Source organism: Ovis canadensis, chromosome 17, assembly GCF_042477335.2.
Source record: "Ovis canadensis isolate MfBH-ARS-UI-01 breed Bighorn chromosome 17, ARS-UI_OviCan_v2, whole genome shotgun sequence".
In the NCBI taxonomy this organism is placed as follows: Eukaryota; Metazoa; Chordata; class Mammalia; order Artiodactyla; family Bovidae; genus Ovis; species Ovis canadensis.
Genome location: NC_091261.1, coordinates 65,056,993 through 65,082,347, shown reverse-complemented (window position 1 = coordinate 65,082,347; position 25,355 = coordinate 65,056,993). Strand labels below are relative to the sequence as shown.

General features: G+C 46.0%; 2 protein-coding genes across 2 annotated transcripts in view; one reads left to right on the top strand and one right to left on the bottom strand.

Moving 5' to 3' along the window:
• Nucleotides 1-16: 16 nt before the first annotated feature.
• Nucleotides 17-7,836, top strand: MYL2 (myosin light chain 2). Its single transcript, XM_069557993.1, has 7 exons — nt 17-188; nt 1,473-1,562; nt 3,816-3,891; nt 4,959-5,063; nt 5,627-5,705; nt 5,811-5,859; nt 7,512-7,836. Exons 1-7 carry the CDS (start codon nt 186-188, stop codon nt 7,608-7,610), a joined length of 501 nt encoding a protein of 166 aa, XP_069414094.1. The 5' UTR covers nt 17-185; the 3' UTR covers nt 7,611-7,836.
• A 1,239-nt stretch (nt 7,837-9,075) lies between these two features.
• Nucleotides 9,076-25,355, bottom strand: part of CCDC63 (coiled-coil domain containing 63) — a 35,566-nt gene continuing 19,286 nt past the window's right edge. Inside the window, exons 7-11 of the mRNA XM_069557871.1 lie at nt 25,052-25,272; nt 20,626-20,700; nt 16,047-16,239; nt 11,650-11,853; nt 9,076-9,263 (exon numbers count right to left, since the gene is read on the bottom strand). Of these exons, the coding sequence (XP_069413972.1) occupies nt 9,130-9,263; nt 11,650-11,853; nt 16,047-16,239; nt 20,626-20,700; nt 25,052-25,272 (827 nt within the window). The 3' untranslated portion in view covers nt 9,076-9,129. The remainder of the gene's footprint in view (nt 9,264-11,649; nt 11,854-16,046; nt 16,240-20,625; nt 20,701-25,051; nt 25,273-25,355) is intronic.

Below are 25,355 nucleotides of genomic sequence, written 5' to 3'. Positions count from 1 at the left end.
CTTACTTCAGAAGAACGGCATGGGGTGGGGGGGCCTTAGGTGGTGTCCGCCTCACCTACCACTGCCAAAAGTGGTCATGGGGTTATTTTTAAACTTGGGGAGGAAGTATTTATTGTTCCCGGGCTGAAGAGAGCTGGGCAGACCGTGGGATTCTTCTGGGGGAGCAGTGCTGTGTCCTTTCCACCATGGTGAGTACTCAGGGCCCCCGGAGGAGGTAAGTGATGCTGGGTGGCGAGGAGGGGACACCACCTACAAGCAAAGGACCAGATGGGAGGGGGAGCACAGCAGCTCTCTGGGGCCCCAGATCCTGGAGGAAAAAGCACTGCTTGCAGCGTGCACACAGAGGAACCCCAATCAATGCCCCCGATAAGCCACAAATAACAGCAGCTCCCGGGGACTCGCAAAAACAAAGTAAGAGAGTTGGCTTTTTTATGGCTTGTCTACTGACCTCTTGAGGAATCAATAACTCCCAGGGCTTACAAAATGGGATTGAACGCTTTTAAGGATCAAATTGTAATTCTTTTCTCTTGTTCAGGCAGCTGGGGAAAAGAATCTTTTTGTTTTCACCTTTTGAACTTGCAAATTTAAAACCTCTCTCCCTCTGTTGTTTAGTTAGGTGTCCCTCTCCAGAAGCAGGAAGCCCCCAAAATCAGGATCAGTGTAAGGCTGTGGTTAGGGGCACAGACTCTGGAGTCAGTCTGCCCGAGTTCGACACTGGCTCTGCCTTTTTGTGACTGTGTGACCTTGGGTAAATGAGCCAACCTCTCTGAGCCTCGGTTGCCTCCCCGGGAAAATGGCGATGGTAATAATAGCATCCACTTGACAGAGCAGTTATGAGGACTAAATGCAATAACATATGCAGTGTTCAAGCGTTTGCTGTAACTCAAGTCAGAAGCAGGTGGGGAAATGTTAACTCACTCCCCTCTGCTCTGTTTGCATGGTGCAAGGACAGAACATTTAGAGAGGAGATGTTGCTGCCATTTGGATCAGGGGAAAATCGAGGGGGACAGAGCAGTTGGGTTTTAACACCCTGAAAATGTGTCATTTCATCTCGCATTCTTCATGGTTTAGTGAGCCTGACTTTTTTTTCGCCTCCAATCAATTTTCCTTCTGTGCATTACTGAACTTTTTGTGAAATGCATCAGAACAAAAGCAGCTGGGTCCTGCTGGAGCTGATCCGAAAGCCTGGCCTCCATCCCTGGAGACACACCTCTACCTCCCCTAGTTTGCAAAGGAGCTGCTGCAAGACCCACAGTCTTTTACCATCCACCAGAACCAGGCTGACTTTGAGAAGTCTTATTCCATGTCCTTTTAACTTTCCAGCACTGCCCTTTTGAGATGAGTGTCGGCACCACACCCCCATTTCGCAGATGAGTGGCTGAGACTTACCCAGTGATGGAACCTGATCTAGTTTTCTAATTCCCAGCCTCTGACTCTTTTAACTGGTTTTTGTTTTTTTTTTTACCCTCTAGTCACCTAAGAAAGCCAAGAAGAGAGCAGAGGGAGCCAATTCCAATGTGTTCTCCATGTTTGAACAGACCCAGATCCAGGAATTTAAGGAGGTGGGTACAACTGGGTGGAGATTCCCACATGCTAGAAGGAGCCTTTCCCTCATTCCATATTCCCTGCAAAGACCTCTCAGTTATGTTGTCTTTGTTTCCATTCTGTTGTTGGCCGTCCCATGCCATGTGTGGGATCTTAGTTTCCCAACCAGGAATCGAACTCACACCCTTGCAGTGGAAGTGCAGTGTCTTAACCCTTGGATTAGCAAGGAAGTCCTAGCTTGTCTTTATCCTCCCCAAAACACCCCAAATTCGGTCTGAACATGTGTGTGAATAACTTAAAGAAATTAACTTTTGCTGATCATCAAAACAAAGTCTATGTCTTGTTGAAAATGTAGGAATGAATTTCAGAAATGCATGAAGAATAAAAATGACCCGACTTATAATTCTATGACCCAGAGATGATCAGTTAACATTTTGGGATAAGCCCTGCCAGTGGTTTCTGTTATGTATGCACATATTTGCTAAACAAAGGGACCATCTTCTATGCACACTAATCAGTACCTGTTATTTTTTCTTGAGCAATTCAGTACCAACATTTTCCATCATTTCTTTAAATCACCTCTTATGGTTAGATGTTATGTTTAGAATGTTTTACTATTATAATTAATACCCTTTGCTTGTATCTCTGGTTATTTCCTTGGGGTAAATTCCTAAAAGCGGAACAGTTGGATCGAAGGAACATTTTTTTTTTTTTTTTACAAAAGAAACTAAAACCAAGTACAACCACTGGTCCAAGCTGCCCTCCAGAAATCCTGTGCTCATTCTGACTCCCATCAGCCCCAAGAGGAAAAGGTGCCTTTCCTGCCACATCTCCATCAACACTAGGTGTTAACATCTCAAACATGATTTCTGCCAGTCAGAGAGATGTCTGAGAGTATCTTGAGATTTTAATTTTTACCATCTTAATTGTTGACTGCTAGCTAGGCCTGAAACCCTACCCCAGTCTATGGGGATGTGCCTTCGTAAGCGAACCTAAGTACCAATTATGTAAAAGTAAACCACTGCTGCAGGCTCAGGATACACTGAATTAATTTTCCAGCCATCCTGATGGCTCATACTGAGTTATCCACTCTCTCACCTGGCCCTTCAGAGGAAAACACACCAAAGCTATGCCGGAGAGGCCACAATATTTTATATGAAAGGAGAAACCACTGGGGGCTTCCAATGGGACATAAGACTTGACCCTTCTGTCCCCACCAGCATTCATATCACAGGAACATCACGCCCCACGGGCTGCCAGGGAGAGAGGAATTTCTGGGATGAAATGTCACATTTGAACCTGAAATAGTTCTCTTCCCCGGAGAAGACTACATCCTCCCTTCTCCCTCCCTCTGTCCCAACTTCTGGAATGAGATCAGCTGCTTGGGGGCATGACCTGGGGGTGCAAATACTTTCAGGAACCAGTTGTTAAAAGAACTCAAGAAATGTCATTGGTAAAATACCTGGGCATTCACAAAGCTCTTGGAGTCTCCCTCAGAGCCAGCTGGAAAAGATCACTGGCTTCATTTTACAGATAATGTGGGCTTGCAAGTTGGTGAGCAGACTCCAGTTTTTAACTCATTTTTTTTTTCAACAACAGCTTGATAAAGTTGTAATTCACATACCATGTATTCACCCTTTTAAAGTAACTGTACAATTCAGTGGTTATTTAATACAGTCACAGCATTTTGCAACCATCATCACTTATCTAATTTTAGAACATCTTCATCGCCCCCAAAAGAAACCTCATACCCATTAGCAGTCACTCCCGAATCCCCCCTCCCCGCAGCCCCTCACAACCACTAGTCTATTTTCTGTCTCTAAGGATTTGCCTGTTCTAAATGCTTCATAGAAATGGAATCATACCCTATGTGGCCTTTTGTGTCTGGCTTCTTTCACTTAGTATCATGTTTCAAGGTTCATCCATGTTGTAGCATGTGTCAGAATTTCCTTTTTATTGATGAATGACATTCCATTGTGGGGAGAGACCACATTTGTTTATCCATTTATCAGTTTGGAGCTATTGTGAATAGTGCTGATGTGGACATTCACACCCAGCTGTTTGTATGGATACATGGTCTCATTTCTCTTGGGAATACACGGAAGCATGAAATTGCTGGGTCCTGTAGTAACTCCAGATCTAACACCTAATATCCCTCGATGCTCCTTGAAAACCCCAGAATCCCACTTCCCCCAGCCCTTGGCACAATCTCTGGGGCTCCTTCCCACAATTTCTCCCGGGTTGACCAGACAATCGCCTCTCTTTCACAGGCCTTCACCATCATGGATCAAAACAGGGATGGCTTCATTGACAAGAATGACCTGAGGGACACCTTTGCTGCTCTTGGTACGTCGCCCTACACCACCACCCAACACCAACTAGGAAGGTCTTCTTATCCCACTCCCGTGAGGGGCAGGAGGTGAGGCTATCAAAAAGGTCAAGAGCTTGTCATTTTGAAACAGCTCAACCAAGATCAATCTTTAAGGCAAATTTCAGAGGATAGGAAAGAAGTGTTTAGTCTTTGAGTGTCTTAACATATCTTTTTCTTTTAAAATCATTTTTATATGGTTTTGAATACAATGGCAGTTTACAATAGAAAACTCGGAAAATTCAGAAAAGTATAAAGGAGTAGACAATGTTGACCACGAGGGCATATTCCACTGTTAACATCTGAGCCTCTAATTTTTTTCCTAGGCATCTCATGTGCGTGCATGCTTAACAGTTAGACTCATTCTATTTTGGATTCAGCTTTTAAAATTTAACATCTCAGTAGGGTGATCATGAGTACCTGGAACTGTTTCAAAATATAAGTGTCCAATCTGTCACCTCCTCCTCCATTCCATGGACCTCATCAGGTCCATGAACAGCTGGGCAGGTTTTATACTGAGCAATTATACAGAGTACTATTAGTGTTTGTAGCCACTTAAAACATAAGATATCTTAATAAGCGGTGGCTTTTTCTAATTTATACAAACATACTATATGGGCTTGTGACAGTGGCTAGGACAAATATATCAGAATCTCCAAGGCCGTGTGGGTTAGAGCAGCTATAATTTGAAAAAGTTCCCTCAAATTCTGATCTGTCTCTCCCACCTCCAAGTGAGAAGGGCTAATTTTATAACATGAGGATTTCTTATTTGAGTAAAACATTAAAACATCTGTATAAAATGTTCCAGGTCCTGAAAGCACAGTTTTAAAAATAACTAAACCCTCTGTGAGTTGTTTCCAGTTGTCTGGTTATTATAAATAACACTTTTGAGAACATCTCACGTGAATCTCTGGCCCCGTCTACTGTGTCTCCGATTATTCCTAGACAAGATTCCTTGAAGTAGGATTACAAGGGCAAATGCCAGTGCCCTGACAGCTGTTTCTGTCCCAGCTCAGAATCGCTGAGTGTCTGTCTCCTGCTCTAGGGCGTGTGAACGTGAAAAATGAGGAAATTGATGAAATGCTCAAGGAGGCTCCAGGTCCCATTAACTTTACTGTGTTCCTACAGATGTTCGGGGAGAAACTTAAGGGTAAGTTCATGTGTATTTCTGTTCATCTACGTCTGTAGAGGTATATATCTGTGTATGTGTATGTGTTGGTTTGTGCACTTGGGTCTGTCTTTATGTGTCTTCATCTTTGGGCATCAATTAAAAGCACTAGAACATACAGGAGTTGGCAGATGAAGGCAAGGTAACATAGGAGAGGGAGAGAATAAAAAGAGCAGTTAATAGTGCTCCAAGGTTGGCCTTCATCCAGACCTCATACGAAGCACTTTAAATGCATTATATGCATCCCCTTAGTCTAGGACGTAGCTTCTCTTCTTATCCTCGTCTACAGAAGGGGAACTGAGACTCAGAGATGGAAAGTCATGTGCCTGAAGCTACACGGCTAACAAATGCTGGAGTCAGGATTCAAATCCCAGTCTTTCTAAGTCTAGATCCATGCCTGACCTTGGGTTTGCTCCAGAAATAACTGAATTCTCAGCCCACGCTTTCAAAACACCAAGGCTCGGTGCTCAGAAATGGTGAGGTCTTTCTTCCTTACCCCAGATTCTCAGCCACCCATGGCACATCAACCCCATTTTCTGTTTCAGGAGCAGACCCCGAGGAGACCATTCTCAATGCATTCAAAGTGTTTGACCCTGAAGGCAAAGGAGTGCTCAAGGCTGATTAGTGAGTGGGATGTGAGTGGTGGGAGGGGGACAGGGGGGTTCCTTGATTCTCCCCACAGCCCTCCCCACAAAGCCAGGGGCAATATCTGCTTTTCTCTCTCTGCAGTGTCAAGGAGATGCTGACCACGCAGGCGGAGAGGTTTTCCAAAGATGAGGTAACAGGGCCCTTCAGACACCCTCTGTACCGCAGTTACTGGCCTCACCTTTCTAGGGACTCCCTCTCCAGACTCTCTTACATAAAATACCCCTGACTCCACACTGAGAGAGAATCTGCTTTCGTTTACTGAGCCCTTATCTCATTTCCTTCCCTCAGTCACCCTGTGAGGTAGTGACTAGCACTATGGTCATTTTACAGATGGCAAAACTGAGGCTCAGGGAGGCAGTTACTAGTCTGAAAGGACAACCCTAATGGGAAATGCCGGGTCCTAGATCCAAACCTCTGTCTGACTCCAGGTTCTGCTTTCCTCGTAACACATTGAGACCTGGTGACGGCATCAATTTCCTGAGGGATTGAAGGTGTCATGCAGGGTGACCATGTATTGTTGTATAGATTGTACACCGCACAATCCTCCTGGATGCCCTTAATAATATATACTGCAGAGTATCTATTTGTTGCAAGTTTTTTCCAGCAGATGGCAGTAAAGTGTCTTGCTAGAATTTTCTTAAAATCAGAACATACGTAAGACTTTTTCTGGCAGGTGGCAGTAATGTGCCTGGAAGAAGGGGCACTATTGTTATCAATAATTCATCAAAGGCCCTGTATAAACAAGCAACTGTCTTGTCAACATTGCTAATTAATCTTAATGAATCTATTTAAAATAGTCCCTTGCAGCCTCTCAGGCCTGATTCCGTGAAGTTTCATATTTTACTAAAAATTTTATTTGAATTTCCTCCTTAAAATTCAAGCAGTTGAAAGAGCCTGCCTTTAAACTCCCACCATCTTTGTGACTTCGGACAAGCTCCTTAACCTCACTGTGCCTCAATTTCTTCATCTGTAAAGTGGGGACAATAATAGAATCTACTTCATAGTACACATGACGATGAGTGTACTATGAAATACACTTTAAATGAGTTCAAATGTGTGAAGTGCTGATACATGAAAAAGGTAATATGTGTTAGCTATTATTAACCCCAAATTAAAAAAACAATAATTAGCTAATATTCTTTAAGGACTTCCTGGTGGCTCAATGGTAAAGAATCCTCCTGCCAATGCAGGAGACTCAAGTTTGATCCCTGAATCAGAAGATCCCTTGGAGAAGGAAATGGTAACCCACTCCAATATTCTTGCCTGGGAAATCCCGTAGACAGAGGAGGCTGGTGGGCTACACTCCATAGGATCGCAAAAGAGTCGGACACAACTTAGCAACTAAACAACGAAAAAAATTTTTAATGTAGAAATTACACATTAAAAAAAATTAAATTTCCCTCAAAGAATCAAATTCCTCAAAGAGTCTGACCTCCTTGCCCACATGGCCACAATGGCTGGCCCTGAGGAGTTATAATCTCTGTAGATAGACTATGTCTCCATTTAACCACAGTCCCCAACAGGCCCATCGTGCTCCCCTATATAACCTGCCCCACCCTTTACACACACAATTGAATTTGCAATCCCTGCTTTCCCCATTGCAGGCTGGGTACCTAGGAACATCCCTGCAGGATGGCCCTTGGGGTCAGCACCTGGGGAAGGAAGCAGGAAGGCAGGGAGGGAGATGCCCATGGCAGCCCATATCCTCCAGGCCCCAGCTGCCTCTCCACTTGGGCCGCCCTTCCCCCCAAACCCTCAGCCTGTCTTGCTGGTTCGTTGCAGATTGAGCAGATGTTCGCCGCCTTCCCCCCTGATGTGACTGGCAACTTGGACTATAAGAACCTGGTGCACATCATCACCCACGGAGAAGAGAAGGACTAAGGGAGTGGCTTGCCTTTGGGTGGGCAGATGGGGGCATCCTTGCCCTCTTCTCATTTTGCCCAGTAACACACCACCCCTGACCTTGGCCAGCTGGTCATGTGGCTGCCTCATTTATCCACCTCCATCTTCTTTGCAGCCTGGGTGCCTTAGAGCTACCATGTGACCACACAGCTGGCAGATGGAAATTCACCCAGAGTCCATGTTCAAATAAAAAGGAGGTCGTGTATTTGTTCATGATGTGTCCTTGAGTAAGGAAGACCCTTTGCTAGTTCCCATGAAGGCAGTATATGAGTTAGGGATGGCCCTGCTGTCATTATTATTGAATCTTAGTGACTCTTTACTTAAAACAGATCTTCAGGGACTTGGGACTCTGCTGGTGGTCCAGTGGTCACCAGCAGTTCCTGGTTCTTGTCCATCCCTTCAGCAATCCTAGTGGAGAGAGGACACCTCTCTCTCTCTCTCCCAGCTCCACACAAATCCCAAAGCAGGGCCTGTGCGATACCTGAACCAACCCTGAAACAGGTGCAGTACCCTGACTAGCAGACTTGCTCAAATGACCAACCCTTGCACGGGGGCTAAAATCAGCCCCTTCCAAACCTTACATGGCCTGAGGGTGGGAAGGGCCATTCCCAACGGAAAGTCCAGATGTAGTTTAGGAGGAAGGGGGAGTAGATGTCAGGTAGTCTAAGTTTTCAAGGGAACCCCAAGAATCTGAGACCTAGCCAAAGCACAAGATGTCCTGGAAACAAAGAGCTGAAGCTGGGATCAAAGTGGCAGCTGGGGTCACCTAGAGGGAATCAGACGGTTTGGGTGGTTGGAGGAGCCAGAACTGAAGTGAGTCTTTAAGGTTCAAGAACAATAACAGAGACCCCCAGAGGAGAAACTCAGGGTCTGCTCCAATGACATCACCTGCTGGGAAATGGGGTTCCTTTCAAGCCAACTGAGAGGGCAAGGACTCAGGACCCCCATGCCATACCATGATGACCCTTCATGATCCACACCCTGTGATGACCCATGCCCCCCTCACATCCAGAACCTGTGACCTGGGGCTCCTGCAGAGACAAGACCAGGCCCTGGAGAGGCCCCAGCTTGTGGCACTCAAACGGAGTTTGTGTTTCAGGGCAAGACATCCTGGACACAGCTCTACAGTGACACACTCATCCATGCGCCCATCCCACACACAGATACAGACACAGGGCCTCCTCGGCTCCAGGTTCCCACCTGTGAGTCTGCTGCACCCTATATGGTTCTAGGACGTGAAATCAGTATTTTGGCTCCCATGTGGCCCCTACACTTCACCTGGTGAGCCGTGATGGGGGGTTACCATCTCAAGGGCCACAGTGACCTCACACCACTCTCGCCACCTATGTCAGCTTTGGATCTCCACCCTCCTGCTCCTCCACACCATCCCAGGGAGGTGCCAGTGCCCCAGTCTCTTAGTAATGAGTGTGAAAAGGCACTGAGGTTAGAGAACAAAACATTTACTCTCTCTAGTTATGTACAAATGGCCAGAGCCGCCTCAGGCTGTCGCCTTCTTCTTGGACTTCAGCTCGTCCCCCTTTTCGGGCGTGCTGTCCCTGTTCCGAGACTCTCTTGCGGTGTAGTGACTGAGCGCCATTTGCCGAAGGCTGCTGTGGTCCAGGGGCTGCTCCACTGCACCAAAGACGGACCCATGTGAGGAGTTCAAAATCAAATCCAGCACAGCGGAAGGGCGGGCTTCCTTCCCAGGGCTAGTGCCCCTTCACCCTGTTCAAGGAGCTCCAAGCCTGGCTTGGTGACACTCCACAGCACTGGGGGTGGGAGTGTGAACAGTCTCCACGTTCAGGGAGAGGGAGGACAGGCAGGGATGTGCTGCTCAGGGATGACCAGACAATAACCGTCTTTTTCCTCCCAGACGAGGATGTGAAGGTGAGTTGGATTTAATATCACGGAGATAGGGCCACCACGTGCAGTTGCTCGGGATGTAGACTGCACAAAGACACCTGTTTCTGCAGGACTGAAACCCACCCCCCCCCACCCACACACACTTGATTGCCAAGCCACGTCTATCCAGCAGGGGTGGCTTTTCCTAATTAATCTGCCTAGAGGGGCTTCCCTCTTCTAATTTACACATGCAAGCCATAGAGGCTAGTGGGCTAAGAGAACCCAATGTTTATCAATATTCCCTTGAACAGAAATGAAGATATCATCTGTATATTCCTGACCTTGTGAGGACAGTGTTATCAATGGCTGTTCTCTGCCACCCTCCTCATTTAAGAACTCAAAGGGTCAAGAGAAGCTGTGCTAAGGTGGCTGACACCAGCCCTGGTTTTCACTCCGGTTAACTTTCAGTTGCTCTGAATAAATCAAACAGATGTGTGTACACCTGTGCATCTCTGCATGCGCACATATTGGCAATTCCCTCCCTCCATTCTTGGCACACCTGCACGCTTGAAATGCTGCTCACAGAAGAGGGGAAACTTTTTTAAAAACCAATTTTTCCCCTCTGGTTACTGAAATCACACAAGGTCACTGTAAAAGAAAATTCTAAGCAATGACAGAATTAACTCAGAAATAAAAAATTCTCTGCAACCCACCACCCAGAAATACCCACTGTAAGTCGGCATATACATCCTCTTCATTTTTATATGTGTAATCTAGATACTTTCCTTCCCTTCCTCCTCCTCCTCCTTCCTTTTCTCTCTCCCCACCCCCTCTCCATCTCTTATGTACCAGGTTGTGAAAGGCTGTCTTGTGAACTGTAGGTTTTACGCAGCATCCCTGGACACTAGATGCCATATACACATATGTCAGTTCATGTCAGCCCACAGCATTCTTTTTAGTGGCTGCCTAGTATTCCATCACATGCATGGGTGAGCTGCAACTTATTTAACCAATCTCTAATAGGCAAGCATTTCAGTCATTTCCAGTTCGGCTGCCCTCCTACTTTCAACTTCGAACCTTGAGTAAGTTTTTCTCTGAAGGACCAACTCCCACAAGCAAGATTACAGACTCTACGCATGTATCTGAAATCCAGGGTAATTATTAGGTAAGCCTATTTCACCTGTAACCTTCCTTCACTAATCAAGGTCATTTTCTTATTGGTATAAACGTCTCGCTTGTCCTCCAGGCAACATGTGGCCTAAACAATGTGTCTGCCTGAGTTGTTTTCTAGGAGCTTGGGTTCAGCTGTGTCTAGTTCCAGCTGAGCAGGTTAACCCTGGATAGAACCACAATCCTTCCACTGAGCACATGCTAGTGTTGCTGGATGACATCTTGAACACACAGAGGCCCAACACTTAGTTACACCTATACAGAACCAGGATTAGGGCACCATTTTCCAATCACCTTTCCCCACATGTTCCATGCCTCAGATCACCTGGCATCTTTATTCTTTATCCCATAAACACCAGAGCCCCTTGCTTTCTGGGAGGGGAATTTTGGAGATTTGTCTCCCCATCTCCTCTCCTTGGCTTTGCGGACTTGCGAATGAATCACCCTCTCTCTGCTGACCCTCTGTGTCTTGGCCTGGCTTGCTGCGCATCGCAAAGATGCAGCCTGGCTCAGTAATATAACCACTCCTCAACCTTCCGGAACATGTTGCCAAACTACCCACCAAACACCACGTGGGGCCAGACTTTACCCCCACCTTCAGAGAGAAGGGCTAGTTCCCTCAACCCCCGCAAACCACAGTACCACCAGCTTCTGCCTCCAAAAGCAAAGAAGATTAATGTGCCTGCGCCCACAGGGCCACAGTTAATCTCTGGTGTGAACCAAGCCTCAGCTGCTTCAATCATGGGGTGGGGGGACACAGATGGGGTTGGGGAAAGGAGGTCACAGGTGGAGCGAGACTCAAGAGCATACGGTGAGGATAGGAGACGGGATCAGGGAATCTCGTCTGCTCATAACGTGCCAACTCGGAAATTTTGGCTACTTTAAGGTTCATGAAATGGTCAGAGTAGTTGTAATTTTTTAAAGTATCTGAGATATCTACACTTCAGAATCTGTGGCTTTGTCATCATGCTGTAGAAAGAAAACTCCAGGTAAGAAGAGAACTCACCTTCATCCAACTTGTCGCTAAAGGGGTCAGCCCCGAACACTGGGGGGATGACCTTGATGGGTTCTGCAGGCTTGAGGAGGGCGGAGCCACCCCAGAAGGGGTTGAGGAAGGATGGCTGGACCTCCGCCTCTGCCACTTCCATTTCCATAAGCCGCTTGTAGGATTCTAACACCAGCAAGTCATTGGTCTTCTTCTCAATGATGGCTGGAAAAAAGGCGTAACCAAGAAGTTTGCCAAAGGGACCTGGGTGCTAGGGGAACTAGAGGTAGCGCTCCCTGCTGGAGAGGAAGGGAAGTAACAGGAAGGGAGCAGGTCATGAATGCCCATAAGGACAACGGCTTTCTCTTGGGTTACATCGTTCATTCCCTAGAGAGCACAATTTGGATCTTGAGAGGCAAAACCAATATGACTCTTTGATGCATAAGGCACGATATACATAAAAAACATGAACAGTTATATGGTATATCAACTGTATGAAAATTCCATAAGGAAGAGCAGTTAGGGAAAGTATGTCTGAAAAGGCTCCATAGGAGACAATAATAAAAAGGTTGAGGAACATTTTTTTAACACTAAAAATTGGGAGCCGTGGGGAAACTCTGCCTTAACCTACTGATCTTTTCCTCAGTGCTCTGAGTTTGGGGGAGCTGTCCTTCCCACTGTGTTTCACAGCCCCATGGAGTCATCAGAATAATTCATTCATTCATTTATTCATTCATTCCACAAATGATTATTGGATGCTTATCAGACCAGGCACAGTGCCTGAGACGCCACAATGCATGGAGGGAAAACAATGACGATAAACAATAACAGAGATGCAAACCCTGATGGAGCTCATAAACTTCAGCGTGAATGGGAAGATGGAGAGAAAGGCAAGTTCAGCAAATAAATACACATATCCTCACTATCCAGATGCTTGTTATCTGAATTCAGTAACTATTGGGTTTAAGGTGGGTTGTTTTTTTTTTGAATTTTCATATAATGCATACCGTTTCTCTTCTCTCTGAAAATCAGGAACCAAAAAGATTCACATCTGAAACTTGCTATTGGTTCTCAAGAATCTCCTCAATTCACACAATGATAATTACCTGTTTATAGAGACAAACTAGGCAACGATTAAATAATACAACTGCTATGAGAGTGAGTACCAGACCACCTGACCTGACTCTTGAGAAACCTATATGCAGGTCAGGAAGCAACAGTTAGAACTGGACATGAAACAACAGACTGGTTCCAAATAGGGAAAGGAGTATGTCAGGGCTGCTTATTTATTGTCACCCTGCTTATGCACATCATGAGAAACACTGGGCTGGATGAAGCACAAGCTGACATCAAAATTGCCAGGAGAAACATCAATAACCTCAGATATGCAGGTGACACCACCCTTATGGCAGAAAGCGAAGAACTAAAGAGCCTCTTGATGAAAGTGAAAGAGGAGGGTGAAAAAGTTGGCTTAAACTCAACATTCAGAAAACTAAGTTCATGGCCTCTGGTCCCATCACTTCATGGCAAATAGATGGGAAAACAATGGAAACAGTGAGAGACTTTACTTTGGGGGCTCCAAAATCACTGCAGATGGTGACTGCAACCATGAAATTAAAAGATGCTTGCTCCTTGGCAGAAAAAGCTATGACCAACCTAGATAGCATATTCAAAAGCAGAGACATTACTTTGCCAACAAAGGTCCATCTAGTCAGAGCTACGGTTTTTCCAGTGGTCATGTATGGATGTGAGAGTTGGACTATAAAGAAAGCTGAGCACTGAAGAATTGATGCTTTTGAGCTGTGGTGTTGGAGAAGACTCTTGAGAGTCCCTTGGACATCAAGGAGATCCAACCAGTCCATCCTAAAAGAAATCAGTACTGAATATTCATTAGAAGAACTGATGCTGAAGCTGAAAATCCAATACTTTGGCCACCTGATGGGAAAAGGTGACTCATTTGAAAAGGCCCTGATGCTGGGAAAGATTGAAGGCAGGAGGAGAAGGGGACGACAGAGGATGAGATAGTTGGATGGCATCACCGACTCAACGGACATAAGTTTGGGTAAACTCTGGGAGTTGGCAATGGACAGGGGGGGTCTGGCGTGCTGTAGTCCATAGTGTTGCAGAGTCAGACACAACTGAGTGACTGAATGTAACTGATGAGAGTGAATAATAGTGGGTACAGCAGGACCAGCCTCAGATGGAGCAGCGGAGAGGGGCCTTGCTGGAGAGAGGACATTTAACCTGAGATCTGAGAAGGAGGAACTGGGTGTGGGATGAGTATTCTAGGAACAGTCCATGCAAAGGCCCTGAGGTAGAATTAGTTGGGGAAGAGACTTGGAAATACAGAGAGGAGAACAGTGTGGCCACCGGAGGTGAGCAAAGAGGAAGAGCAGGACAAGGGATGATGAAAAGGGTAAGCAAGGGGACTTTCCTGGTGGTCCACTGGTTAAGAACCCACCTGCCAATGCAGCAGACACCAGTTCGATCCCTGGTCCGGGAAGATCCCACATGCCCGGGGCAACTCAGCCTGTACATCACAACTACTGGGTCTGAACACCCTAGAGCCTGTGCCCCACAATAAGAGGAGCTGTTGCAATGAGAAGCCCGTGCGCTGCAACTGCAAGTAGCTCCCTGCTCACCACAGGAGGAAGCCTGCACACAGCAGTGAAGACCCAGGACAACCAAAAATCAATAATAAGTAAGTAGTTTCTAAAAAATGTAAGCAGGGGCCAGGCTACTAAGAAGTTGATAGGCTGTGGGTAAGAAAGAGTTAATACAGCAAAATCTGACTGCTCTCCTTCAAAAAGGTTGCTCAGCAGTTTGGCCCTTGGACAGTATCAGGGAACTTGGATTTTAGGAAGGTCCCCACCACCATTAACTGTTAAGAGAGGCTCATCATGCCTTTGTTGTTCAGTCGCTCAGTCGTGTCAGACTCTTTGCGACCCCACGGACTGAATCACACCAGGCTTCCCTGTCCTTCACTATCTCCCAGAGTCTGCTCAAACTCATGTCCACTGGGTCAGCGATGCCAGCATGCTTAATCTATTTAAAAATGTAGCTTATGCTATAAATAAATACTTGCTGTTCTTTCTGGGGTCTGGAACTGGGGTATGTGCCAGGCTGGAGGTACCTGTATGATCAGCCCCCATCCTAACCCTAAGCGATGAGTAGCCAAAGAGCTTCCCTGGTTGACACCATTTCACTTGTGTTGTCACGACTCATGGCTGGGGGGCATTAAGCACATCCTGGGAGACGACCCTTGGAAGCTTGCTCTTAATTTCCTCCATGCTTTCCCCCAAGCTCCTTTCTCCTTTACTTATTTTGCTTTGTACCTTGTGGCTGTAATAAATCATAGCCTTGAAAATATGACTATGTGCTGAACCCAAGGAGCCCTCTTAGTGAATCCCTGAAACCGACAGGAGGGAGGGGTCTTGGGAACCTCCCAAACACAGATGGCATTAAGAACCTTCGATTCTATCCTAAGAGCGGTGGAAGTCATTCATTCTAAACTGGCATGATCTCTGTGGGTGCATCTCCCTCACTCCTGAGCTCAAGGCCTAGAAATGTGTATTACAGTTAATAGGCATTTGCTACATGCCAGGCACTGCTCTGAGCACTTTATTTCTTTCTTCCCAATCTGAATGCTTTTCATTTCCTTTTATTGCCTTACTGCATTATCGACGACCACCAACATAATATTCAATAGGAGTTGTGAGAGCAGACATTCTTGCCTTGTTCCTGATCTTAGAAGAAAAACATTCAGGTTTTTTTTTTCACCATTAACTATGAGGTTAGCTTCAGGTGTTTCTGGAGATGCTTTTTATCAGGTAGGGAACTTCCCTTCTAGTTCTAGTTTGTTGAGGGTTTTTTTTTATTATGAATGGATATTGAATTTTGTCAAATACTTCCTTCTGTATCTATTCACATGATCATGTAACTATTTCTCTAAGAACTACTTATTTACTTAACCTTCCCAACATTTTTTAGATGAAAAAACTGAGGCACAGAGAGGTTCAGAAGATTGCCCAGAAAATTCCCTGATGGTCCAGTGGTTAAGCATCTGCTTTCCAATACAGGGGATGCAGGTTTGATGCCTGTTTGGGGAACCAGGATCCCACATCCCATGGGGCAACTAAATGCTACAACAAAGATCCCAGTTGCCGTAACTAAGACCCGATGCAGCTAACAAAGAAATATGAAGCACACACACAGACTCAAAAATCCATGTTTTAAAAAAAAGAAAAGTTGCCAAAAGTCACAGCTAGTAAGAGTAGAACCACGATGTGAACTCAAGCAGGTTGGCTTTAGTGCCAGGCTTCACCACCAGGCTCACTACCTCCAAAAGAACAAGTCCTTGTGCCTGCTCATAGAAATCTCTGGAAATGGTTGCTAAAAGTCTAGTGGGCTTGACTCACCAAAGTACTGCGGGAGGTTGATATCCGTGACTTTCCCCGTCTCCCCTAACTGCACCAGGATCTTGGTGGCATCACAATTTATCTTCTTAAACAGATTCTCCACTGAGTTCTTGAGATACTCCAAGGTCTTCGTGATCTCCCTGTAGTTGTTCTCGTACATGTCTGCCTCCTCCGTGGTCTTCTTTAGTTTCTCCTATGGCAGACCCCCAGGTCCCATCCAGGTCAGCCAGGTGGCCACTCTGGCTGGGCTCAGCCCTCACATGTGAGAGTCTGAAACCAGGGTCTCCAAACTGCAGGTTTGCAAACCTCTAAGGGGCTTCCCTGGTGGCTCAGACGGTAAAGAATCCACCTGCAGTGCAGGAGACCCAGGTTGGACCCCTGGGTTGGGAAGATCCCCTGGAGAAGGGAATGGCAACCCACTCCAGTATTCTTGCCTGGAGAATCCCCATGGACAGAGGAGCCTGGCTGGCTACAGTCCATGGAGTCTCAAAGAATCAGACACGACTGAGCAACTAAGCACAGCAAGGGGGTGCAAGGGAGCTTCCCTGGTGGCTCAGATGGTAAAAGAATCCATGCGCAGGGCAGAAGACCCAGGTTTGACCCCTGAGTCAGGAAGATCCCCTGGAAAAGGGAATGGCAACCCACTCCAGTGTTCTTACATGGAAAATTTCATGGACAGAGGAGCCTGGCAGGCTATAGTCCATGGAGTCACAAAGAGTCAGACACCACTGAGAGACTGAACTAAGCTGAGCAACTGAACTAAACTGAGCGACTAACACTTTTCACACAAGGGGTTGCAAGAACAATTTAATGGGTCTCAATCCACATTTTTTAAGTGAAATAAAATAGATCAGAAAATAAAGAAAGAGAGGAGAAAACACTAGTATTCACTGGAAGTAGTGAGGATAGGTATTATTTAATGTAAAAATTAGTTTCACTTACATATGTGTATGTGTGTCTGCATGTCTACTGGATTGCAGCATTTTTTAAAAGCTGTTGACTCATTTTTTAAAAATTAAGGCCCACGGGAAGAAATATATCTATGTTGCAGTCCAATACATTCACACACTGCTGTTCAGTCGCTAAGTTGTGTCCAACTCTTTGTGACCCCATGGACTGGAGCATGCCAGGCTTCCCTGTCCTCTGCTGTCTCCCAGAGTTTGCCCAAGTTCATGTGCATTGAGTCGGTGATGCCATCCAACTGTCTCATCCTCTGCCGCCTTCTCCTTTTGCCTCCAATTTTACATGTATGTATTTATATACATTTATCTAATCAAAGGAAATTAAAGTTTCATAAGTCAATATTCTTATTGTGTGTTCTAATATTTTCCATTCTGTTCTATTCCATCTTGCTATCTTTAAACGCTAGTGACAATCCAACAAACCGATTTCACCATTCAGTTTAAATCACATTACTAGAGACCAGGGGTTCTCAAAGTGGCGTCCCAGGACAAGCAGCATCAGCTCCATCAGGGAACTTGTCAGAAATGCAAGTTCCTGGGCTCCAGTCCAGACCAACTGAATCAGAGGCTCTAGGTGTAGGCTCAGCAATTTGTGTTTAATGAACCTCCAGATGGTTGTGACACATGGTAAAGTTTGAGAACCTCTGTGAGTCCACTGGATCACAATTTCAGTTTCACACTGGTATCACCCGGGAGCATTAAAACATTGGCTGCCCAGAGCCCAGCCTCAGACATTCAGACATCTCGGTCTGGCGTGCAGCCTCAGCATTGGGAACTTTAAAGCCTCCAAGGCGATTCTGACTTGCAGCCCAGACTGAGAATCGCTGCTCTAGGATAAGTGCTTTGATGGCTTCCCACCTCTCTCCCTGGTTCTCAGACTGCAAAGGTGAACTGGGCCCTGGGAGGATCAGCCTTGTCCCTACCAGCTCCATGTGGACCATTCCAAACAAGGATCCCAGAGGGCCCTACCCACACTCCCACTTATCGGGGGAGGGAACTGAGGTTCTGAGGCAAGGGAGAGGGAAGCCGTGATTTGAACTGTCCCTCAAGCACCACACCAGGCAGCTTCCTCTGTCTCAGCCACTAGTATATTCAGTCCCCAGGGCTGAATTTCCTCATATGTCAGCCAGAGCCCCTCCTCTCATTCTAAAGGTGCAGTAAAAGATCACATGATAAAACCACTTTTTAACAGCCTGATGTGATGTTGATAATACATGTATGTGTGTGCATGCTCAGTCATGTCCAACTCTCCGTGACCCCCTAGATTGTAGCCCACCAGGCTCCTCTGTCTATGGAATTTTCCAGGCAAGAATACTGGAGTAGGTTGCCATTTCCCCCTCCAGGGTATCTTCCTGACCCAGGCATCGAACCCTCGTCTCTTGTGACTCCTGCATTGGCAGGCAGATTCTTAACCACTGTGTCACATGGGAAGCCTGATAACCCATGTCCAGCACCTTAGATGTTCCAAGCACTTCACACACATCTTCTTAACTAATCCTCACAATTGCCCCAGTTTCCAGATGAGGAACACTGAAGTCAAAGAAAAGTGAACTTGTGCTTACCTCATCTGTGTTGAGTTGTCTAAGAACCTGATCTTCGGATCTTTATTTAAGCTATTATTTAGTAACAAGATGATGGTGACTTGAAACTTTATTGACTTACAGGATAAACAACAATAATGATAGTTATGTTTATAGTTCTTTGCCCTGCAGTATGCCAAGCATGTACATGCAAGATTTTATTCAATCTTCACAGCCCTATGAAGTGAGTACAATTATCATTCCCATTTCACAGGTGAGAAAACTGAGGTTCAGAGAGGTTAAGTCAACTTTCTCAAAGTACTAACGTCAGGAAGTAACTCTTCTGGGAATCATACCCAAGCCTTTGTTCCCAGGACCTGGTTGCTTAATTTCTATGCTAAATCTCCCGTGAAAGGACTGATTCCACCACTTCTCTCAGAAGGGACAACGAATGGAAGGTAAGTAGAAAGGTTCCAAGAGTAAAGGAGATAGGCGTGATCTTTAGTAGGGGGTAAGAAAAGTGGGTTCTAGGTGAGCCCATTGCTATTAAGACAAATTCTCTTGCTAAGAGTATCTGCATTTGAAAAGAGGCTCCAGGAAAGCCCAAGGAACAAAGAGTTACTGGAGGACTTCAGACAGAGGTTGGGCGATGCTTGGGGTTGTCTGGTCAGCCTCTCCAAGCTGTATCCCCCATTAAGCCTTCAAAACCCCAAGATGCAGAGCAGCAACAGTCCCAACCCCAAGGAAGCACGTGGACACGGAGTGGCCAAGAGTCAAGGATGTGGGATGCCAAGCATGTGTCCAATTTGGGGGGGGGGGGTCTCCTTGAACTTGGGCCCTGCCTGTGTCTACTTTCCTCATTCCCGAATCCTGGGAGAAGTTGCTGAGCCTGAGAGGTGCTTTGCTGCCCTCCAGTGGTGCATTAGAGAATGGCAAGGCCATCCCTGTCTACCACCTGCAATGCCAAGAACAGAAATCAGCTACAGAAAAAAGGAACGGAAATGACCCATGGGCATAGTTCCTGGGACAGGAACTACTGAGTTAGAAAAGGGCTTTGCAATCAAGCTCTGTGGTTCATATCTTTCTCAGACATTTGCTATCCATTCTCCCCTTATACCTTAATAACAAAATGGTTATCATTTCAGTGTAGCAATGTGCCAACTAAAAGTTGTATTTCCAACCATCCTTTGAAATAGGAATGGCCAGTAAGACACAGATACAGATGCTATTGACTGAAAATTCAAGGAAAGAACTTTTAAGCTGACTAACTGAATTAGAAAGGCCTTTTTTTCCTTCCCTACTTTCTTTCTGCTTGGAATGTATATGTGATGGCTGGACTGTAATACAACCACGAGGCATCGTTGGGAATGTAAGCCACACACTAAAGATGGCAAAACTGGAAGGAGAAGCCTGATTTACTGATAACATCATAACCAGCCCTAAAGTGCTAATCTCCAGATTTACATTTTCACAAAGTAAATAAACTATGGCATAGACCACTGTTATTTTGGGTCCCTATTATTAGCAGCTGAATGCAATGCAAAGCTCATACAGCATCACAACTCCATGATGATGTGGATTGCTTCTCTGAACCTCAGTTTCCTTATCTGTAAAATAGATCATATCACCTGCTTCATAGTGTTGTTGTGAGGATTAAATGAGATAGTGCAAGCCAAGCTCTTAGCCCAGTGTCTTGTGCATAGTAATTGCTCAGGAAATGCTCGTAATTACTATTATTGACTGAGAACAGGCCGCAACTAGGACAAGGGAGAGAGAGAAGTAAAGACAGAGGCAGAGATCTGTTTGGAACTCACCAGTCAGGGATGAAATTACAGGCACAAGGGCCTGGGATAGGCTTCCTGATGTGGGAGAGTCTTTAAAAAGGAAAAAGAAAGCCTTTGTCTTTTTTTAGGAGCAAAATTTTGCAGCAACATCTGTAGCACAGGCTGCCTGTGACAAGGGGTCAGACCATGTCAAGACATGACTCAGGCCAGTAGTCACAGGACAGACATCTTACTCCTACTGAGAGTCAACTGACAGGCCATCAGATAAGACAACAGAGACTCCCATGTCCCTCCCTCCGCAGTCTGGTCTTACCTCCAGCTCTCTCAGGATGGCGTGGTTGTCTTCTTGGGATGATTTCTGCTGGGATCGCAAGCGCATGATCTCATTCTGCTCAGGAGAGAACCAGACCATAAGGAAAAGTGGTGTCCCCCTTCCTAGAACACCTTAAAAGAAGCCAGGGCCTTGAAGAGTTCATGAGGACTTATTTCACTTTTTTAATATATCTATAATATATTTTAATTGGAGGATAATTGCTTTACAGTGCTGTTTGTTTGTGCTGTACACAATGTGAATCAGCTATAAGTACACATATATCCCCTCCCTAGTGAGGATTTAAATTATCCATTTCAAGAAACCCCAGAACCCCTGGACCCTTCTTAGGTCCATGGAAGTTTCCTGATGCTTTTTAAATTAAAAGGAGGATGAGGGGCGTGAGTGGGTGGGTGGTTCATCCTTTCTGGAGAATTGCCTATAATCAATAGGATTTGCTGCAATGGTGGCAATGTTCTATCTGCACTGTCCAGTATTGCAGCCATTAGCCACACATAGGCACAGAGCTCTTGCAATGTGGCTAGGACCAATGAGGAACTCATTTTTAGATTTAATTTAAATTGATTTAAACTAAAATCTCCCATGTGACTGGCGGCTACGGTAATGGACAGACATCTCCAGAGCAGGGGTTCTACCACTCTACCGTGAATCAGAATCACCTAGGAGTTTGTGAAAACAGATATCTGGGCTCCACACCAGAGCTTCTGATTTAGTATGTCTGGGTGAGGCCCTGTGCTGTGCTATGCCTAGTCACTCAGTCATGTCCGATTCTTTGCAACTCCATGGACTATAGCCTGCCGGGCTCCTCCGTCCATGGGGATCCTCCAAGCGAGAATACTGGAGTGGGTTGCCTCCTACAGCAGATCTTCCCAACCCAGGGATTGAACCCAGGTCTCCCGCATTGCAGGTGGATTCTTTACTGTCTGAGCCACCAGGGAAGCCCAAGAATATGAAGCTTATCCCTTCTTCAGGGGAACTTCCTGACCCAGGAATTGAACTGAGATCTGCATTGCAGGTGGATTCTTTACCAGCTGAGCTACCTGGAAAAACCTGGGTGAGGCCCTAGAACGCGCATTTCTCACAAGTTCCCAAGAGATGCTGCTGCAGTGGTAGCCCAGGGGCCAGATCTGAGAACTCCAGGGCTAGGACAGTGTATCCAAATGTAAAAGGCATGCACTTTTTGATGGGGCAATACCATTTCCAGGAATCTGTCCCAAGGAAATAGTAGGACACGTGGGCAAAGGTGGCCACTCAAGGCCATCCCTTGAGTTATCATTCATTATCTCCATTAGGAACAACCTGAATGTCTACTGGTTGTTGATTGGTTAAGTAAATAATGGTACATTTATATCATGGGGGGAAAGGGTCTCAAATTAAAATACAATTTAAATGCATATTCCAGGCTTATTTTCAGAGAATCTAGGTTTGTACGTATGAGACAGGGCCTGAAGAATCTTCTTTTTTAAGAAGCATCTTGTGATATTATTACTATAGAGCATCTAGGGAGCATCTAGGGGCTCCAGAAGCCACTACAAAGAACATAGGAATAAAAAGGGTTTTTTAATTATGTAAATTTATTTAAAATACCAGGGGAGAAAACCATAGATGATATTGGGCAAAACTGTCGGAGAACAAAAGTTCATAAAACAGCAAGAATTATTTTGTTCGCTGCCACATTACCAGTGTCCTTTGGCCTTCAAAAACCTTCCCTGCGATACTGAAGATGGCCACCAGAGGGAAGTGGCGAAGCGCCTAAACGGCAGGTGGCCCACTCAGAGGCCAACTGGGCCCCTCTTGCTTGAGACTGCTCTGGTCTCTTCAGAGCAAATGAGACCCCAGCTCCTCTCAGCAAAGGAGGGAGAGTATGGTCTGACCAGTTTATAGGGGCAGTGCACTCAGCTTCCTGTGAGAATGTGGGCTGGAGTTGTCAGATCTGATTTTCCTAGAGAAACCAGAAATCCACATTTTCATGTGGAATATCCTGATTTTTAAATGTTGGCAACTCACTAATTTTAAAATTTGGGTACGAAGGAGGCCAAGCAACAGAACAATGAAGCCTGCGTTCATCAGTTTATGACCTCTGACCCCAGCCCTCTAGGTAAGAGTGAAGTCAGATGTTAGAATCCTAAATGTTTTTGACTTAAATCTGAACCCTACTTTGGGCAGAGGTGCCACAAGAGGGCAAAGAGATAAGGGCTCAAACACCCCCTCCAGTAACCCATCTCACCTCCACCCCCTTCATCCAGAACCACTCCATTTCATCTGTTTTATTTACTGATATTTCCTCATACCCTAGTTTAAAGAAAAACTTCGGTAGCTTTTAATGAAAGCTTGGAAACTACTGCTCCAGTCCGAATATGTCATTCTACAGGTGGGGAAACTGAGGCCCAGAGAAGGCGGGAGTTTGGCCATCTTTCCTCAGATACACTTGTCCTCACAACAGAGACAGGCTGTGTGGCTGAAGAAGAAAGGAGAGTGCCCTCAAGGTGATTGGGAAAGTCAAGGTCAAGGTTGCTGTTGGAGAACAGCTGCTCGGTGCCTCCCACTGTGTGCAGGGCACTCCTGGGCTTTGGGAATGGACAGGGCACCCACGAGGGCGCCTGTCCTCTGAAAGACGGGCCTTCTCTCCCCTTAGCTCTCTGGGCCAGCCAGCCAAAGGGGTACCCCAGCTGGACAGTGGAAGGAGAGCGGGATTAGGGTACTTTCCCACCCTCTTGGCAGGTCATTCGTTTGGCCACCAGCCACCAGGAAAGACACACAGACAGCCTTCTCCACATACCTGCCTCCTGGTTCCAGAAACGGCTCCGTCACCTCACCCATTCTGGAGCTCAGCTATGCTATTCAGCACATTCCTGCCTTAATTTCTTTAGACCTTTGTAAATAGTCTCTTTTTTCAAAGCTCACCTCTCTTTACCCATTTTGGGCATGCCATCTGTTTCCTGTGACAGCCCACCTCCGTTTCCACGTGTCACCTGTACTATTATTATCTATTAGTAGCTTTCTTTAAATTGACCAAATTTTGTGTAGCTTGTTTATCACTATTTGTTTACCGTTATTATTACTACCTGGGCTTCCCAGGTGGTGCAGTGGTAAAGAATCCACCTGCCAATGCAGGAGACTCAAGAGGGGCAGGTTCGATCCCTGGATCAGGAAGATCCCCTTGCCTGAAGAATCCCATGGACAGAGGAGCCTGGCGGGCTACAATCCACGGGGTCGCAAAGAGTTGGACATGACTGAGCAACTGAGCATGCAGACATTACTACTACTTACCACCCTAAGGAATCCTCTCTATAGAATCACAATGCTCTGAGTGCTGTTCTTTCTAATCCCCATTAAAATTAACTTCATCACTCATTTTGAAAAAATTAAAATGTTTTCCCCTGTCTTCTAGCTACTTGCATTTGGCCCCACATTCAGGGAACGGTGACACTGCAAAAGGAAGGGCTCCCCTAGGTTTCCACCCAGCACAGGGACCTCAGAGGGAAGAGTAATGAGTTCTCAGAGGAGCTGACATTTGTCAGGACTAATGAGTGGTATTGCATCAGAAGAAGAGTGGGAGGGGTGGGGAACAGCATGAGGAAGGTTTCAGAGAAGGGAAACACAGGGGGCAGCTGGGACTGGCAGCTGATGGGAGTGCCTTGAGGGTCGCGATGAGAGCTGAGCCTGCAGGGGCAGGTTGAAGCCAAATTCTGAAAGGACTGGAGTGTCATGCTAAGTTTAGACTCTCTCTGTGCAGAGAGTTCTAAAGGCTGTTTCTGTGTGTTCTGGGGAGTAAGCAGCTCAGGGAGTCAAGCTTGGGAAATTACAGGTTCAACAAAGGTAAATAGTTTCTTTACTGCAGGACTTATCAGAGCCCTTACTATGCTCACGTACATCAGTTCTCTCCAAGATCAATTTACCACCTCTCCTCAATTCTACAAAGCTGTCTATTGACAGGGGTCAGCCAGCTTTTAAGGCAAAGGGCCACACAGTCAATATTTTGGGTTTTGCAAGCCATATATGGTCTGTCTTGCATATTTTTTTCCCTTACAATCCTTTAAAAATGTAAAAATCATTCTCAGCTCATGGGCTGTGCAAAAATAGGTCAAAGGCCATATATGGCTGTAGCTATAGTTTACTGAACTCTGGATTATAAGACATACCATGGATTTTAAATGTCACCTCTCAGGGGTGAGGGGACATGAACCTATTAAGTGTATGTATCAACTGAAAGACAAATACCAGTTTCAGGAAGGTTAAAATGTAGAGGGGAGAACATTGGGGGAATATAGTATTTCCCAAACTTTTTTTGACTTGAAGTCCTTTTTTCTGCAGAGCAGCTCAAAGAGTGTTCTGAGGAAGCTGCCTTGGGGAAGGCTACTGCGGGAGCAGGTGGGCCCCTGGCCTGGGAAAGGAGAGGTGCCCCGACCTGGATTCTCTCGATCTTCTTGTGCATCATCTCCATGTCATTGTTGAGCTCCGTGACATACGTGAACCGAGCAAAGTTCTTCTCCTCCTTGGCCAGAAACTCCTCGATGAGCTGATTCAGGTTCCCAGTCTTTGTCAGTTTCAGCAGCCGGAGGTGAGCCACCTCGTAGCTCTCAAAACTCTCACCCTTGCTCTTCTTCCTATACTTCTTTGCCTTGAGAGCTAGAAAAGGAAGAACCAGCAACTGTGAGTCTCAAAGGGAAGCCACTCAGAGCACAGCCTGGCAGAGGAAAGAGCTCCATAAC